The sequence below is a fragment of the Monodon monoceros genome, unplaced genomic scaffold, assembly GCF_005190385.1.
Source record: "Monodon monoceros isolate NGI ecotype Baffin Bay Population unplaced genomic scaffold, NGI_Narwhal_1 Super_Scaffold_11, whole genome shotgun sequence".
Taxonomy (NCBI): domain Eukaryota; kingdom Metazoa; phylum Chordata; class Mammalia; order Artiodactyla; family Monodontidae; genus Monodon; species Monodon monoceros.
In genome coordinates, this window is record NW_021703767.1 from 35520 (window position 1) to 53166 (window position 17647).

At 46.5% G+C, this 17647-nt stretch overlaps 1 protein-coding gene across 3 annotated transcripts in view; it reads right to left on the reverse strand.

Moving 5' to 3' along the window:
• PRMT2 (protein arginine methyltransferase 2) overlaps positions 1 to 16703 on the reverse strand; it is a 38638-nt gene extending 21935 nt beyond the window's left edge. The window contains exons 1-7 of one of the 3 annotated variants that reach the window (XM_029215073.1): positions 16543 to 16703; positions 15198 to 15294; positions 9260 to 9367; positions 8414 to 8596; positions 4036 to 4197; positions 2963 to 3127; positions 1971 to 2669 (exon numbers count right to left, since the gene is read on the reverse strand). In XM_029215073.1, coding sequence (XP_029070906.1) covers positions 2532 to 2669; positions 2963 to 3127; positions 4036 to 4197; positions 8414 to 8596; positions 9260 to 9367; positions 15198 to 15236 — 795 coding nt within the window. In that variant the 5' untranslated portion in view covers positions 15237 to 15294; positions 16543 to 16703 and the 3' untranslated portion in view covers positions 1971 to 2531. Of the gene's footprint in view, positions 1 to 1970; positions 2670 to 2962; positions 3128 to 4035; positions 4198 to 8413; positions 8597 to 9259; positions 9368 to 15197; positions 15295 to 16542 lie in introns of those variants that run through there. The other 2 variants (XM_029215071.1, XM_029215072.1) reach the window with 2 other exon arrangements.
• Between the last annotated feature and the right edge of the window lie 944 nt (positions 16704 to 17647).

Sequence of the window (17647 nt, forward strand, 5' to 3'; positions counted from 1 at the left end):
ACCCTTTCCCAGAAAGGGACAGAGCCAGCAGGCAGAGAACCAGTAAGGACATAGTTGAACTGACCACCACCATCAATCATCAGGATATAATTGACATTTATAGACTACTTCATCTAACAACAGCAGGATACACATTCTTTTCAAGCTCACATGGAACATTCGCCAAGGGAGACCACATTCCGGGACAAGAACAAACCTTAACGAATTTAAAAGAACAGAAATCATACAGTGTCTTCTCTCAGACCACAGTGGAAGTAACCTAGAAATCAGTAACAGAAAGATAACTGTAAAATTCAAAATACTTGGAGATTAAACACACTTCTAAATAACAAGGGGTCAAAAAAGAAATCATAACAGAAATTGTTCAAGTATTTTGAATTTTGTCAAATTTTTGTGCATTAATTGGTAGTCATGTGATTTTTCTTCTTTAGATTATTAATAGTCAATTACATTGAATGACTTTAATATACTGAACCAGCCTTGAATTCTGAAGATAATCTCTCCTCTGTTGCAGTGTGGTATTCATCTTATGTATTGCTCAATTCAATTTGCTATGATTTTCAAGGATTTTTTACATCAATGTTCCTGAGTGCTACTGGTCTGTAGTTTTCATTTTTTGTACTAACTTTGGTTTTGGTATTAGTGTAATGCTGGTCTCATAAAATTAATCAAATATTTTATAGTTTCTCTATGTGCTTTGTTCTTAGAAAGATCTTCCCATTCCAACATCAGATATATTTTTAGTGATTGTTTCATGTTTCTTTCCTTAAAAAAAAAGCTTAACTCTATAACCCATCTGGAATTTATTTCAGCATATGGTATGAGGAGGAATCTAATCATTTTCTCCAAAATAATCAATTGCTTCGGCCCCATCTTTGAATGATTATATAGCTGTACCTCACTGATTAGAAACCTCTTATTATTATAAACTAAATACACGTATATTTGGGGTTTTTCCCCAACTTTCTACATGTCAGCAGCAGAGTAGGAAGATGGGAGGGAGACTGGGGACCTGAGGTCTGAGAACAGGCAGTGGACAGGAGGGGAGATGCCAGGGAGGCAAAAAAGCACAGAAGAGGGGCAGCCACAGGGGACGGAGGGTTCTGTGTGGGACACGGTATGGTCCAGCTGATGGATTTGTGATACTGCCGGACTCACAGCCCTGTCTCCACGTCTGCCACTTGGCCCACAACGGCCACCACCGCCACACGGCCCCTCCCGGTCTGCACAAAACCACCAGGCCCTCCAGTTCCACGTGGTCAGGCACTTCGCCCTGAGCCACTCGGTACCCCAGGCTGTCCTCACTGTCCTGTCGCCACAGTCCTCACTGCCCCTCTGACCATACCTTCTGCAATGGACAGGCGGGGACCAGACTGCCGCGGACTTTCTCCACCCCTTCGTTGCACGTGCTCCGCTCCGGCTGCCCCCCGTGACCACGCCCCCTACCGGCCCAGCCACGCCCCCTCCGCGGACCCGGCACCTGCCGGTGAACAGGCCTCCCCAACCCCGCTGGCCCACCCCTCCGCCCCGCTCCAGCCCTTTCCTCAGCCGCCCCCTCGGCCGCCCCCAGTGGCCTCTGCTGTGCGTGCAAGGCCCCTCCCCCGCACGCCCCAGGGGTCCCTGCACCGTCCCCCCTCTGCTCCGCAAGCCTCACTGTGCCCTGCAGTCCTGGGGCCTCCGCATCATGACCCCTACCCCACTCCTTCCAAGTCCTGGACGCCGCTGGCTGGCTACCTGACACACGCACATCCGGGGAGGCAGAGAGCCCGAGTCCAGCCTCCCCCGCTGGACACATGCAGTCCCTACCCCAGCCCACACCACTGGGCTTCAGGCACATAGGGGCAAGGACACCGAATCCCAGGTTTCTGCGCCCCGCCCCCTCTCCACCCCCCTCACCCCTCCCCTCCTCCCTCTTCCCCCTCCCTGCCCCCCACCCCTCCTCTCTGTCTCCACATAACCCCTCCCAGGGGCAGAAACCTGGGATTCTAGGCAGCCAGGCTTCCCCGACCCGCACTGCGCCAAAGGACACATCACCGCAGCCGGGCTCTCTGTGTCCCCACCACCCCAAGGTGCTCAATAACATTTACCGAAAGAACGCTAGCGTTCTGGGGGCAAAGGCTAATGCCCACTTCATGGATTAAAGGTGTAGCAAGTCCCTTTTTCCCGTGCATCATCTTGGGAATCCACAGCTGTTATTAACAAAATTCTATCGTGGATGTTGAGTCTACTTACACTCTATCTCCAGACAACACAATTTCAACGAGGCTAAAGGCCCAATGTCATTTACTATCATTTTCGTCTTCGCGATCTGTAAGAAGTTAGGGCCGGCATTCTTGTTATTCATACAAGTTACTCACTTACTATTTGAATGGATTTCTTGCTGGAAACCCTGGTGGTGCTCTCCTCCCCTTCCCCCAGATGTCATTTTTCTGGGTTTTGACAGAGACTAAACTTCAGACTGCTGAGCCAGAAAGGGGGGTGGGCTGAGGGTCTGAGGAGACCCGCAGGCCCGGCTTCCACCCACCTCTCACTTACCCTCGGAGCACAGAGAGTTCGTAAGCAGGGTGGGTGGGCAGAACCAGAAAACACTCCACCCCGACCCACGTGAGACTGGGGAGAGAATGTGGGAGAGCCTGGGCCTCGAGCTGGTCACAGATGCAAATCAGGAGCTGCAGAAAAAGACTCTGCTGCATTCAAAAGCCACGCATCAAGCACCGGCTATTCGCAGGTTCCCAAAGAGAACAGAGCTTATGTAAGTCACTCACGAGAAAGTCACATTCACTTTGATCTAGATTTCCCATAAAGGCATTTTTTTACTCAGTTAAATATTCAAGCCATTGAGCCTATGTTCACTCAAGAAATCAACTACACAGCACCTTAGGAAAAAGGTCAAAATGAATCATGATTTATGAAGATTCCAGAGCCCAGAGCAGCCGCCCCAGCAGTGCCCGCTGCCCCTTACCAGCAGGCAGGTCCCCATCCACTCGGACACCAGCACGTCCACCTTCTCCGGCAGCAGCACGTCCTCCACCTTCTGCTGGAACACGGTGATGATGTCAGCGAAGCCGTTCTGCATGACCAGCTGCCCTGTGTGCTGGGCCATCTCACTGGCCTCCACCGCGTACACCTGCACGTGACAGAAGCACCATCCGTGCGCGCCCCAGCCCCAGACCGTGGCCCGCTGTCCATTCCCCCAAGCCTGAGTCTCCTCGGCTGAGTCAGAGCCAGCAACAGAAGGCAGGCGGCGTGCTGGACGGCGGACGGCCATGCTGTGCCACCTCCACCTGACGGAGCCCTGGGAGGACCTGCCTCTACTCGTAACTCCACTTTCTGCCTAAACGCAGACACAGGGCTGCAGGTGGACAGAAGCCTCTGCACCCACGTGGGCCGCCCACCCCAGAGCCCCAGGTTCCAACACACGCAGCGACACACTCGGTACCCGACACAGGAGGTTCTTGGCACTCAAGTGAACAGTCAGACTTTTAGGGTAGCAGCGGCTAACTACAAATCCAGATTCTCAGGAGGTCCTGAACGCTACCTCCTGGTCCTGGCAGGGTCTGGACTCAGACGGTCACTGCCCTGCGGTTGCACCTGTGAGCTAGGAACCTCATCCACCTGTGCTGGGGCCGTCGAGAGGCGGCACCTCTCCTTGGCCCGGATGGACTTTAACAGGAGGAGGACAGGAGCCCAACAGGAGTCCCAGAGAGTGGTCCACCCTGTCCCTGCCAAGGGTCACTTTCGGCGGGGGAGGACACGGGATGGTGGTCTACACAAGCAGCCCAGCCCAGACACGTGGACGCACGTGTCTCCTTGCGTGACTGAAATAAGTTTCACAAACACAGCCCACCAGCTGCAACTCACTGGGATATTTTCTATTCTGTCCTATTCACTGTGCTGTCTGCGACTCATTAAACCCACGTCGCAGCCTCTGGCGGGCTCAGCCTACAAGAACGCGCCGCCGGTTTCACCTACAAGGCGGGCGCTTCACCAAGACCCGGCTTCGAAGTTGTGAAAGAGCTGCTGCCTCCTACTCACTGCTCTAGGCTGAGCATGATGTGCACAGAAGAGGCTGATGATCCCAGTTCCGCAGCCGACATCCAGAATCACTTTATCTTTCAGGGATTCTTTATTCTGCAGGATAACGTTGTGGTACTTAGTCGTTCGTGGCTGGTCTGCCAACATCTCCAAGTGAAGTTTCTAGAGGAAATACACATGAAGGGAGGGTCATTGCCTGCAGCTGGAGCTCTGGCTTAAGGCTGAGGGTTAGAGCCTGACCTACCCGCTCGGCCCCACCACCCCACACCTAAACTACGAGTGACAGCGTTTAAAAAATAAAAGTCCAAAATATGCAGCAGACACAAGTCAGAGTAGACAGTGAAGGAATGACAGGGAAGCTTCCGGAACCCTCCCCGCTCAGCGCGCTGCACCGCCCCAACAGCCAGGCGAGCGGAGGGGCAGGTGTGGACCACGGAGACGCCGGCGGAGGAACGGCCACGTTGCCGTCCAGACGCAACGTGGCCACGATCCGCCCAGAGCGAACGGCCAAGACTGGGGGAGGCTGCGGGAGGCGCACGCCCCCGCCGCGTCCTCTCCGAGCGGGGCCCTCCAAGGCCCTTCACGTGACCCCCCCCCTCGCTGCCTGGGGACAGCAGGAGCCTCAGCGCTGGAGGGAGGAGCGACCCCGCCGGCGCTCGGGCCTGAGCGCAGGTCCCCAGCTGCACTGCGGGCGGGACTTCCAACCTGAGGACACACTCCACGGGAATCGGCCGGTCCCCAGGGAGGCAGAGCAAGGCTCCTCCAGACAGTCTGGGGCCACAGAGGCTGCTGGAGCCCCGGCTGCCAGCGAGGCGGCACCCCCAGCACCCGTCCCCACGCCCCACGCCATGGAGACCCAGCTCAAGCGGCACCACGCACAGGGGGACAGGCGGCCCGGTCCCCCAGACCAGGTCAGCACCAACAGGAGGCCTGCACGGGCCTCGCGGGCCCCATGGCTCCTCGGAGACGGACAAAGGGAGGCCACCGGGGTGGACGGAGTTGACACCCAGCTGTCCTGCCTTGCGGGGCCACCTGACGCGGAGTCAGAAGCAGGATGCGGAGGCCCCAGGGGAGGAGGCCGGCATGGCTGCATTCGCCTCAGACACGATACACTTCAGAGCGAAGAGCATCAGGTCGTCACACGACAGGGATCACTTCAGCAAGAGGACATAATAATTCTAAATATTCTTGTACCTAATAACAGAGCTTCGAAGTACACAAAGCAAAAGCCAGTAAAACTGCAACAAGAAACAGACAAATTCTTAGTTATAGTCAGAGCCTTCGACACCCTTCTCTCAGCAACTGACAGAAGCAGAAAATCAGAAAAGACAGAGACGTGAACAACACTTTCAGCCAACTTAATCCAACTGATAGAACACTTCACCCAGCCATTTACAATAATACACAAAAATATCTAGGAACAGATTTACCTAGAAAGGTACACAACCCTGTATGATCAAAACCTTAAAACTCCGACACATCACACAAGGCTTAAGAAATGAGAAAAGTCATCACAGAGATGTCACTTCTCTGTAAATTAATGCATGTTTTCCATGTAACACATTAGAATGCCAGACAACTGGATGGCGTGGAGTTAGGAGCACAACAAAACGATAATAAAACTAGTTTCGTTGCAGCAAAAATAGAAATGAGACTTTTCTGATAAACAAGAACAATAAGCAACAATGAACAGGCTGGGGAAACAGCATAAACAGGCCTGAAAGAGTTAAGCCATCTTGGTTATTCTTTAGCTGTTACTACTAACAAACACTGGTAGCTAGACTTGTCCTTCACAAAGCTAAACAAAGTTAATTACTCTGATTCCACATGAATCGTACCCTGCACCTGGCATTTACTCGATGCATTCACTTGTAGCAAATCACTCCTCCTAGTAGCTGTTTACATTTCAGAAAGAAGGTCGCAGGCCGATAACCCAGAGATGAATGGACCCAATTACCAGGCTGCCTGACGCCAGCAGTGACTGTTTTAAAATACTGCAAGAAGAAGAAGAATGCAAGACCTTCACCACTTTGATCCTATCACTTATCCTGGACTGTGAGTTCTACCTACCAGACCCCCTGTAATTCCCCAGAACAGGGGGGCACAGTTCTTCAGGCGCTAGCCTGCTGGGTCTTCCCTTTGCCTGGCAAAGAAAATATTTCTTATCCTCCAAATCTCTGTCTCTTTATTTCTATTCGGCATCGGTGCACAGGGAGCCAAAATTTGCTGGCAACAGTTTCAAAAAAATAAACAGACGAGGCCATGAAAATGCTAAAAATTAGGAGAACTGCTAGAGGCCTAGCTCTTCCAATCATTGAAAAGCATCTGGACCTGCAGAAGAAATAACCAGATAAATGACACAGAACAGAGATTCCCAAAACAGACCCTAACAATTTGACATATGATAAATGAGCGTTTCACATTATGCAGAAAAGGAAGATTAACCAAAAGCTGGAACAGCTGTATATTTGTGGGGAAATTAAGTTGGAATTTTACCTTATTCTTTACAAGTAAATTCCGGATTGATTTAAATATTTCATTGTTAAAAAAATGCAATCACAAAAGTTCTAAAAGAAAGCATGGATATTTATAATCTCGGAGTGAAGGCCTTGAAAATAGGACACAAACGCAGAAGCTACAAAGAAAAGAAGGACAAATTAGACCATATAAAGATAAAAAGTTCCATGGGGGAAAAACAGCAGCAAATGGTCAGTGTGATAGATATAAATACAAGCTAAACTGCCTATTTAACATATAAATTGACAGAAATCAAACGAAAAATGGGCAAATTATATGAAAGTTTATCAAAAAATAAGAAATACAAAAGGCCAATAAGATATGAAAGAAGATCAATCTCACTTTAAAAAATGGAAATCAAAACCGAGATACCTATTTCACCTTTAAGACTGGAAATCTTTTTTCACTCTGAAGACTTGTGGTGGTGAAATACACCTTCTATGCTGTTGGTATCTTTCTGGCCGTCAACTTGGCAAGATCCACCCAAGTAAAAAACACATACGTACACCCTTCAAATTTACCCAGTGGAAATTCCAGCAAAGGTTTAGCAGGATTTATGTAGGAGGACATCCATTACAGCATTGCCTGCTGTGATGAAAACTAAATATGATCCTTTTCAAATCAACACGATACTCCACAGCTGTTGTAAAGAACAGACGTTCAAAACAGTACAGCTGCGTGAGAAGAGCAAGGTGAAAAACAGTGTGTGTGAAACTATTCCTCTTCTATAAATTTAAAAGAAAACAGATGCAGCTTAGGTTTGGAAGAAGCATAAGCACTGTTGCTGAAAGAAATCTCAAGGAGCAGAGTGAGGAGACAGACTTCAGATTATCACTATGTCTTTCTTAGTAGATGGAAACCTCTAAATATGTACACACATCAGTGGTTTTTCATTTCCTTTAACATTTTTAATTGTCAAATATGACATACCTACAAAAAAGTACACTAAAAAGTACTTTAGAGTTTACTTAACATAGTTACATTCCAAACACTCTTGTACCCACACCAGAACCCTGCCAGTACCCCTGAGCATCTCACCCGGCCTTGCCAAACATAGAACACCCCCTTACCAGTAACCCCCATCCAGATTCTCAGGGGAATCAGGTCCCTGATCTCTAGAGCTCCACAACTTATATATACATTCATAGGCAACACCTTTTAACGCTGCCTTATAACTTATATAACTGAATCAAACATAAGGTATTCTTTGATGTCTTCCTTCTTTCACTCAACATTGTATTTGCAACGTTCATCATGCATTTAGTTTTATTTAGTTTAAAATATAAACAGGGTTGTCTGGACCACAGGACTTTGGGTCTTTATTCACATTGGAAAGAAAACAAACTAATAAGCTAGTTATTTATAGGTATTACTGTTGATTTATATAATTTTTTTGTATTTCATTTTTAATGTAAAAGTTATTACTTTATTTTTTAAATACTGAGAAAGGTTCATAACTCCACTGCTTAAACAATATCTCTAAACCAGTGGTCTGCACATTACAGCCCGTGGGCCAGTCCAGCCCTCCACCTGCTTTTATATGGCCTACAAGCTAAGAATGGCTTTTACATTTTTAAACGTTTTTAAAAATCAAAAGAAGAATATGACACATGAAAATCATATGGAAGTCAAATTTCAGTGTCTATGGATAAAGTTTTATTGGAACACAGCCCTGCTCACTTGAAATTTTGTACAGCTGCCTCAGCATGTGGATGGCAGGGCTGTGCAGCTAAGGTGAAGAAAACATCTGTGGGCCCTGCTCTGAATGATGAGTAGAAGCCCAGAAATTATTTTTAAACTTAGAACCTAAAACTAGCGAGAAGCTAGCGCCAGCTGGCTGGGCGGGCAAGGGAGGCAGTACCAGGGTCCCGTAGCTGCCGAAGTACTCCTCGTCCTGCCACGAGTCCTCGGGGCCCCAGTCCTCCAGATGCTTCCCCAGGTGGTTCGCAGGGATGTATCCGCAGCAGCCGGCACGCTCACCCCACCACCAGTCGGCGGTGGTTTGTCTCAGGATGAGAATTTTTTCTCCTCTCGAAAAGCTGAGCTATAAAAACATACAGAGAAATGAAAATTAAAGAAAAACCTGCAGTTCGTATTTCCGTGATAAATCCCCCATCACTGGGGCCCAAATCACAGCAATTTCGTAAAGGAGTCAATGGGTAAATGCATCAACTGACAAGATATGAAAATGATACCAGGATTTTAAGATTTTTGTGGAATATCTACACGAAACAAAAGCACACCTTAATTGATATTTTTTAAAAAAAAAGATTAAACATTTTCAAACAGTGTAAATTTCTTAGAACAAAATTTCTAACAGCCTCTTCACCGTAACTCAGCTAGGTGGTAGCTGATTCGGTTACTGGAGGCTTATGCTAAGAAATTCCTATTACAAAGTAAACAATGCTACATTCAAGTAGATATTTTTATTTACACCCAATTTTTCATTAATTAGAATAGGTTCTAAGTAAGGGTTTCAAAGCAGAAACTGAAGCAGGTACCTCCACCCCCAGTTCCTCACCCGGGAGTCCTTCACATCAGGCTTGGGACCCGAATTTGTTAGGCTGGGAGGGTCACCCACAGGTCTCCTGTGGCAGTGAAGTATCTGAATACTTCTTTATTTAAATCTGCCATGGCTTCTGCAAATTTTACATCTAATCCTGCCCCTGAACATGCTGAATCCACAAAGCATAACCCACATGGCTACCTGCGTCTCATCGGTGGCAGAATAGTCTGCGATGGCCACGAACTCCTCGGGGTGCACACTACCCTGGAGGTTCCCCTCCTCGCCCTGCACGGCGGGGTCCTCTCCCTCCTGTTCAAAGCAAGGGAGAAACGGAGGTGACTGTGGGGCTGCCCTTCCTCTCCTCCCTTCTCTCTGCCTGTCTCTCCATCTGTCTCACTCCACCTCTGTTTCTGTCTCTCTCTCCGCCTCTGTCCTCTCCATCTGTCTCTCTGTCTCTGTCTGTTTGTCTCTGTCCCTCTCCGTCTGTCTCTGCTGTCTCTGACTCTCTGTCTCCATCTCCATCTCCGTCTCTGTCTCTGTCCCTCTCCATCTCTGTCTCCGGCTCTGTCTCTCTCCATCTCTGTCCCTCTCCATCTGTCTCTGTCTCTGCTGTCTCTGTCTCTATGTCTCCATCTCCATCTCCGTCTCTGTCTCTATCCCTCTCCATCTCTGTCTCCGTCTCTGTCTCTGCCTCTCTGTATCTCTGTCTCTGCCTCTGTTTCTGCCTCTTTCTCCGCCTCTGTCCCTCTCCGTCTCTGTCTCTGTCTCCGTCTCCATCTCCATCTCCATCTCTGTCCCTCTCCATCTCTGTCTCCATCTCTGTTTCTGTCTCTCTCCACCTCTGCCTCTCTGTCTCTGTCTGTCTCTCTTGGCTCCAGGTTATTAGGATGGTTTCAAATCAAGATTCACATGACCACGTTTTCATCCTACAAACACTTGGGGTCGTCTCCACCAGCAGAATGAAACTATCTCACCCTTCCTCCACCTTGACTTTAGTCTCTAGTACAAAATGACTCGCATCCGTAAGTGAACGTCAAAGAAAGAACAGGAGGCACCGTGAGTGACCACTTAGTGACTGACCCCATCAGCAGCAACGCTCTGAAGGTGGTGACCGGCCCAGGAGAAAGCAGCCCTGTCTGGGTGTCAGACCCGAGGGCAGAGCTGGGCGGCCGTGCTGAGGGCGGACAGGGGGCAGGGCGCAGCCCTCGGGGCGCACTGCTGCTCAGGACTCGGAGAGCGCGCCCTGGGTCTCGGGTCTTCGCTGCACGCGGCCCGCCTCCTTTTGTGTCCAAACGGGTCTCCCTGGAGGCCACCCCAGAGGCGGCAGGGCCCCAGCTCGCGATCCAGTTCACTGCAGCAACCCCGCCCGGACATACGTTTAAACAGATTTTCCTAAACGTAACCATCATTCATGTTCATTTTAGAAAATGTGTGGAAGAACAAGAGCACAAAGAGGAAAATTAAAACTAAGTGTGAGCTTTGCTCACTGGTCAGAGATCAATGACGGTAACATGCAACCATTACAGCACTTCAGGCTTTCTTCACGTGCACACGCAGTACCTCCTTATATGGTGTTTGCCGGGATCATAAAGTTCTGCCTCACGACATATTTTGCACTTATTAAATTCTGAACATTTTTCCCCATCATTAAATACACTTCTAAGCACATTTTCAGTATCTCATAGTATTCTATTCCATGAATTATTGTAACTTATTTATCAAATCGCCTATAAACATTTAAACTGTTTTCAGTTTTGGCTAGTATAAAGTATGTTAAGGTGAACTTTAATATGAATCGGTCTGTCCCTGATAGTTTTCTTAGGACAAATTCCTGAATATGACACTGAGGGTCAAGGTCTTTTACGGCTTTGACACCACCACCCGATGCCTTCCGTGGGGCGGCCGCTCGAGCTCCTGCACGCGAGGACATAGCCTCGTGAGTTCCCCGCGCCTGATCAATAGAGGATGTTCATCACTGCAGCCTCTGCCAGTCTGAAGGCGAGAAATTACCTCTTGGTTACCTCCATTTGCCTTCCTTTGATTATTAGTGATCAAACATGATTTTACCTATACACTGGTCGTCTTTTTTATTTTAATAGTCACCTGTTTGTATCCTTTGCACATTTTCCTATCACAGTAACGCGATTCGTTTCTTCTCACCCTCGTCCTGTGCGGCTCCACCCGCGCTGTCACCGGCCCCCCACACCCCCGACCCTCATGGTTGCCTGGTGTACATGGAGAGGGAGGAGGGTCCCCACACCTCCCGTGCTCGTGTCACACGTGCGCGCACACTTTTTTCTTTTGACATCGCTTTTTTTTTTTTGCGGTACACGGGCCTCTCACTGTTGTGGCCTCTCCCGTTGCGGAGCACAGGCTCCGGACACCCAGGTCCAGCGGCCATGGCTCACGGGCCCAGCCGCTCCGCGGCACGTGGGATCTTCCCGGACCGGGGCACAAACCCGTGTCCCCTGCATCGGCCGGCGGACTCTCAACCACTGTGCCACCAGGGAAGCCCTGACATGGCTTTTTGTAAAAGATACCAGACAGTTTAAAAAATTTTTTCTTTTTCACTCACACAATAACTTGTGGCAAACTCCCCACCTGCAGAACTCTACATAACATACGTATATATGTTACGTACGTACACATGTACATACATAACATATGGCTACATAACATTCCGCAGCGGGGATTCTGCCTGAGCTTTAAGTCATCTTCGACTGATGGACTTGCTCTGGATGTCCAGTCTTCTACCGCCACAACGTCTGTGCACATTTATCCTGACATGATGACATTTTATCTCTATGAGATAGAGTGACAGGGCTGAAACATAAACATAGTTTTCACTCAAACATTTGTCAGATTCTTTCCATAAAGGATGCGGCACTTCACACTTCAGCAGCAGTGCATGGAGTAACCGTCTTTAATTTTTGCCAGAGGAATAGGTGTAAAGACTCCAGAAAAGGTAAACATGTGGGGAAACACTATTACTTATACTTTATAAAAAAGACTTTTGATAACATAGAGAAACAATAATAATTTATTGTGGGGTTTATAGCATATATAGAAGTAAAATATGTTACAAAAACAGCACAAAAATAGCGGCTGGTAAATGGAACTAATTTAGAGAATTCTTGTGAAGTGGTCAAAAAAAAAAAGACTAGAATAGGTTAAGGATGCATATCGTAATTTCTCGGGTAACCATCAGAATAATATTGGTGTGGCCAAGAAGCTTGTTCAGGTTTTTCCATAACATCTTCAGAAAAACGCAAGCAAACTTTCTGGCCAGCCCAAAAAGGTACAGCTAAAAAGTCAACAGAGGAAATAACATGGAATTACAGAGAATGTTTTATTAATCTAAACGAAGGCAAGAATGGAGAAAGGTAGAAAGGAAGAATTGTGACAAACAGAAAACAAACAGCAAGATGTTAGGCTCATGTTAGACTTATGTTACATGTTAATGGACTGAATACTCCAATTAAATGGCAAATATTATCCGACAGGAAAATAAAAGACATAACTATAAGCTCTTTACAAGAGGAACACTTTAAATATATGGAGTTAGTTTGGCTGAAAATATAGGTATATATGTGTCTGTGTGCCACGCAAACACTAAGACAAAGTAGATGCAAGGCAAGAAGTATTAATAGGTAAAAAGAGACTTCATAAAAATAAAAGGGTCAACTAATCTAGAAAACAAAAACTAACCTAAACATATGCACCAAATAACAGAGATTCAAAATATATGAAGCAAAAAGAGATAGATCCAAAAGGAAATAACAAAAAAAACAGACAAATCCACAGTCACTGTGGAGATTTTTGAAACTCATCTCTCTCAGTAATTGATAGAACAAATGGACAAAACATCAAACAGGATATAGATTTGAGCAATACTAATAACCCATTTGACAGTGAAGACATTGAACACTACACCCAACAACTGCAGAATAACTTAGTCTCTGCAAGTGCACATGGAACATCCACCAAATAACCCTTACGATGAGACCATGAAGCAGGCCTGAATAAATTTCCAAAGATTGAAATGTTATATTTTCTGACCAAACATAATCAAACCAAAATTAAATAACAAAAATATAAAATTTCCCACGTTTGGAAATTAAGCAACACACTTCTGAATAGCCCGGAAAATTTCTAATTTCCATTGTGATATATTAGAAAGTATTTTAAGTGAACAATAATGAAAATACAATGCATTTAAATGTGAGGTGCAGCTAAAGCAGTGAATAGAGGAAAAGTTACAGCTTTAAAGATATATATATATATATATATACACACACACACACACAAATATATATGAAAAGAAAGGTTTAAAATCAGTGATCCAAGCTTCCATCTCAGGATGCTATGAAAAGAGAAAATTAAACCCAAATACAATAGAATAAAGGAAATAAAAGCAGAAATCAATGAAATAGAACACAGATGGACAAAGAGAAAATTAACAAAGGTTTCTTTGAAAACATAAAATTGATAACATCCTAAAAAGATAAAACGCAAACTGTGACTATCAGGCATCTCTTCTGTGATGAAGAATGTTATTACCAGGATGAACACAAATATTATTGAAATACTACCATGACTCATAAATAACCAGGAAAACTAAAATCACAAGATACCATTTCTAACCCACAGACTGACCAAAATTAAAAAGCCTGATGTTCTCAAGTGTTAGCAAGCACTTTGGGCTCCTGGCACACCTGTGAACTTGGTAAACCACCTGGGAGAACAATTGCTCATTATCTAGTAAAACTGAAAATATGCAATCCCTTCCATCCTACAATGCCATTATTGGGTAAATACCCTGGAGCACATGTGCACAAAGAGACACATTGAAGGATGTTCACTGCAGCACTGTTTGAAATAGAGAAAAACTGGAAGCAATGTAAGTGTCCAACAAAAGGGAAAGAGATAAAATGTAGTATATACCTAACGTACAACAGTAAGACTGAACAGACCTACATACCTACCTGTGAATGTGATACATTTCATATAAGGAACACACTACAGGGACCGTCCTTCAGGACTAAACCAGCTGTACCCATACATTAAAGACAAATCCCTCAAAAGTAACGTAGGTGGAAAAGGCAGGCTGCAGAGCACACACAGACTATGACACCACTTAGGTAAATTCTAAAAAGCACACAGAAACAATATCATATGCTGCTCCAAGATGCCTACTTAAGGTATAAAAGTATAAAAGATGGTGCAGAAGCACAAATATCAATTCATAATTCATAGGAGTGTTTGCACTTGAGACAGAGGAAGAAGAATGGGACTGGGGTTGGGGAACAAACTTTATTTATGTTTTTTTATTCATATATATACTTATATTCTGAAGTAAATATAACAAAATGTTAGCAAGTTTCCACTTCTGTGTAATATGTATTGATACTTGATGTCTGCAATGTTATTCTGTAAATGTTCCAGTAGTTTTTAAATTTCTCAAAAGAAAATTAAGAGATCCATGAAATTAAAACTTTTATGATTAATTTTAATCATATTTTAAAAATCATATTTTCATAATTTTAAGAAACAGATTAATGAAATGATCCAACTATAAATAAAATTTCTATATATAAAAACCCAAATGAATTTAGAACAATAATTAGAATGTAAAGAGAAAAAAATGTTAAAATTGACATCACAGACATGAAAATGTTTTTTAAAAAACATTTATTAGAGTATTCTGGTTCTTAATTTTACATAATTGACATTCCTTTAAATTTAAGGTGACTTTTTTTTTTACTGTTAACTTCAATGAAATTATATGTGTGTCCCAGGCAGATAAACAGTATGAATATATAAATCTTTTCTAATGTCCAACTTGTCTCTAACATATTATGTCTGGGATGTTTTTAAACAACGAAAAAAAAAATGTGCTTTCTTCACCAGCTCAGTGCCAAAAATGGAACCCTAGATTCCTGGGAAGTGTTTACAGTGCCCATTTCAGAATGTCATGTGTGACCTTTACACACTGTGCATTTCCTTTATTTAAGCATCCCCTGGTCAGTGGCCACCCTCTAAGGTCCAAGGAAAATGCCATCACTCTGGGCTGAGCTCCACTCTCTGTAATGGTCCTGGTCTTTAAATACAAGTTCTCACACAGCAGAACTGAAATTACCTGCAACTCACTTCTGGGGCAGTCACCTGGTGTTGCCATAATTCCTTTGGGATCTGCACATAGCTGCTGCTTTAATGTTTCATTTTCCCCTCCATTTCTATTTTAAAAAGAGAATGAGAAAATGCTTGTTATGTTGCATAATAATTAAGTCCACATAACTTCTAAAGTCCACGAAAAAGGTCCTCTACCAAATGGAAATAAATGTAAAGAATGTAAAGAGTGAACAGAAATGCAATTTATAAACACAATTCTTACAAAATCAATTGAAAGCATTTAAAATTTATGAACTCCAAACAGTGTATATTTTCATCACTAGCCTGCAAGGTGTTAACTTTTTCATTGGCCAAAGACTGTTAGTTTCTGTTAGATCACTGGGTTGAATTAAAACAATAAATTGATGTCAATTCCTTCCTTGGGGCCCTGACTACTTTAACTCCAATTAGAATTTCCTATCTGGGGCTTTAAAGTGTTTCCACTAACAGGAACCAAGGTCTGCATCTCTCAGAGGCTTTTCTTCTCATTCTCAATCTTATTTTTCCAGTGACAGTGTAACCCATACTACGCTCTGAGATGGATGTGTGCTTTTTTCAATTATACAGCAATTCTTTGTTTAAAATAAGGGCTTCACTTTATCAATCAAGACCCAATACTTCTTTGGGTGACGTTTGTAATTATAAATACTAATACACATGCATTGCATTTTCGCTGGAAACACTGCACTGGGGCCAGAATGGGGCTGGGCCGGTGGAAGGGCGGGGCCGGGTTGACGGACGGGGCCAGGGTGGGCGGGGCGGGATAATGGGGCGGGGCCTGGATGGGGCGGAGCTCGGTTGAGGGGCGGGGCAGGGTTGGGGGAGAGGGCCAAGGATCCTGAAGGGCAGGTGGCCAACGGGGTGGGGAGAGAAACAGGGGAAGAGAGGATGAAGGGAGGGGCAGGGCGTGACGCGTGAGCAGAATGGGTAGTGAGGGAACGGAATGTGACCTGCTCTCTGAGAGGGTGGGAGATCGGCCCGGAAGCCAAAGGCCGACTGGATGTGGGCGTGGCACTGGGGCGGGGCTAGGGGAAAGGGCGGGGCACTGTGGGCGTGGTTGGGGAGATAGCGGGGCTGCGGGGCGATGGGTGTGGCGCCGTAGGCGTGCTCGGAAGGAGGGCGTGGCCCTGGCGGGGGCGGGGCCCGCCCCCAAGCTCGAGGTCAGCACAGAGGCGGGAAGGCGCGGAGAAATCTCCATAGGGGGCGGCGGCCTCGGACCGCCCGCTGACGCACACTTCGGGCGAGGACCCCTCACCTGGCATGTCCTGCCCTGCGCGCGGTCCAGCCGCCCGAGCTGCCCACGGGAAACCTACCTCAGCCGCGCTTCTCCGCTGAGGTTGGCGTCCACACCTCCGACACGGAAGGGCAGCCAGCACCCACCAAGAACCCGAGCCGCCGCCCTCAGCCCGCGCAGGCGCAATGTACGCAGGCTGCCCGCGTAGAAAGCCCCGCCCTGGAACCGGCTTCGCGCGCATGCGCCGCCGTACACGCCCCGCTGTCCGGAGAGGGGAGCCAACGCCCTGGACTGCGCAGGCGCAGTGCGCTCGGGGGCATCCCGGCGAAGACCAGGTCCTGGATCGAGCGCCCAGCGCAGGCGCGCCTCGCGGATCCCGCCTTCGGCCGTTGCGCGAGCCCGGGCGCTGTGCTCCAAGCGTGCGGGCTCGGGCTTGCGTCCCCGGGCGCTGGGGGCAGCCCGGGGAGGGGGCGGGGTGGCGGCGCAGGCGACGGGGAGCGGGAGCCATCCTGGTCTGGGGGTCAGAAACCCGCTATGAATGACGGAAGCGGCTGATTTCCGGAGCAGGACCCGCCTTCTTGTGCTTTTCTTGTAGTAATTAAGTTAACCTTCCCAACCACACTGTGAAGTGTGAACCTTGTGTCGTTCTTTCCAGTTGACAAATGGAAGCAGAGTGATTTTTTAGTTATAAACTTCCGAGAGGAAGTTTGGGATTTAAAGAAAAACAATAACGTTATTGGCCACTGCTATGTGGTGGCCTAATGGGGGTGGGGCAGGTGGTGGCTGGAGCCAGAAAGGTAGGAGAAGGTGGTCAAAATCCTAGAGAAAGTAGGGTGGCGGGTGCCAGGGCCTGCGAGAGCGGAAAATAGGGAGACGATGTGAATGGGTGTAGGGTTTCAGTTTCACAGGATGATGAGAATTAACGGGGATGAATGCTGGCGATTGTTGCACAGCAATGTGAGCTATTTAATATCACTGAACTGTACACTTATAAATGGTTAAGATAAGTTTTATGTGTATCTTACCATAATAAAAAAAAGAGCAGGAACACAAATTACCAATATACGAAATGAAAAAGGAATTCAGTACAGATGCTGTAGATTTTTGTAAAGATAATATACTAATGTTATGAAACTTTGTCCAAAAATTTTAACAAATTAGACAAGTTCCTTGAAGAACAACTT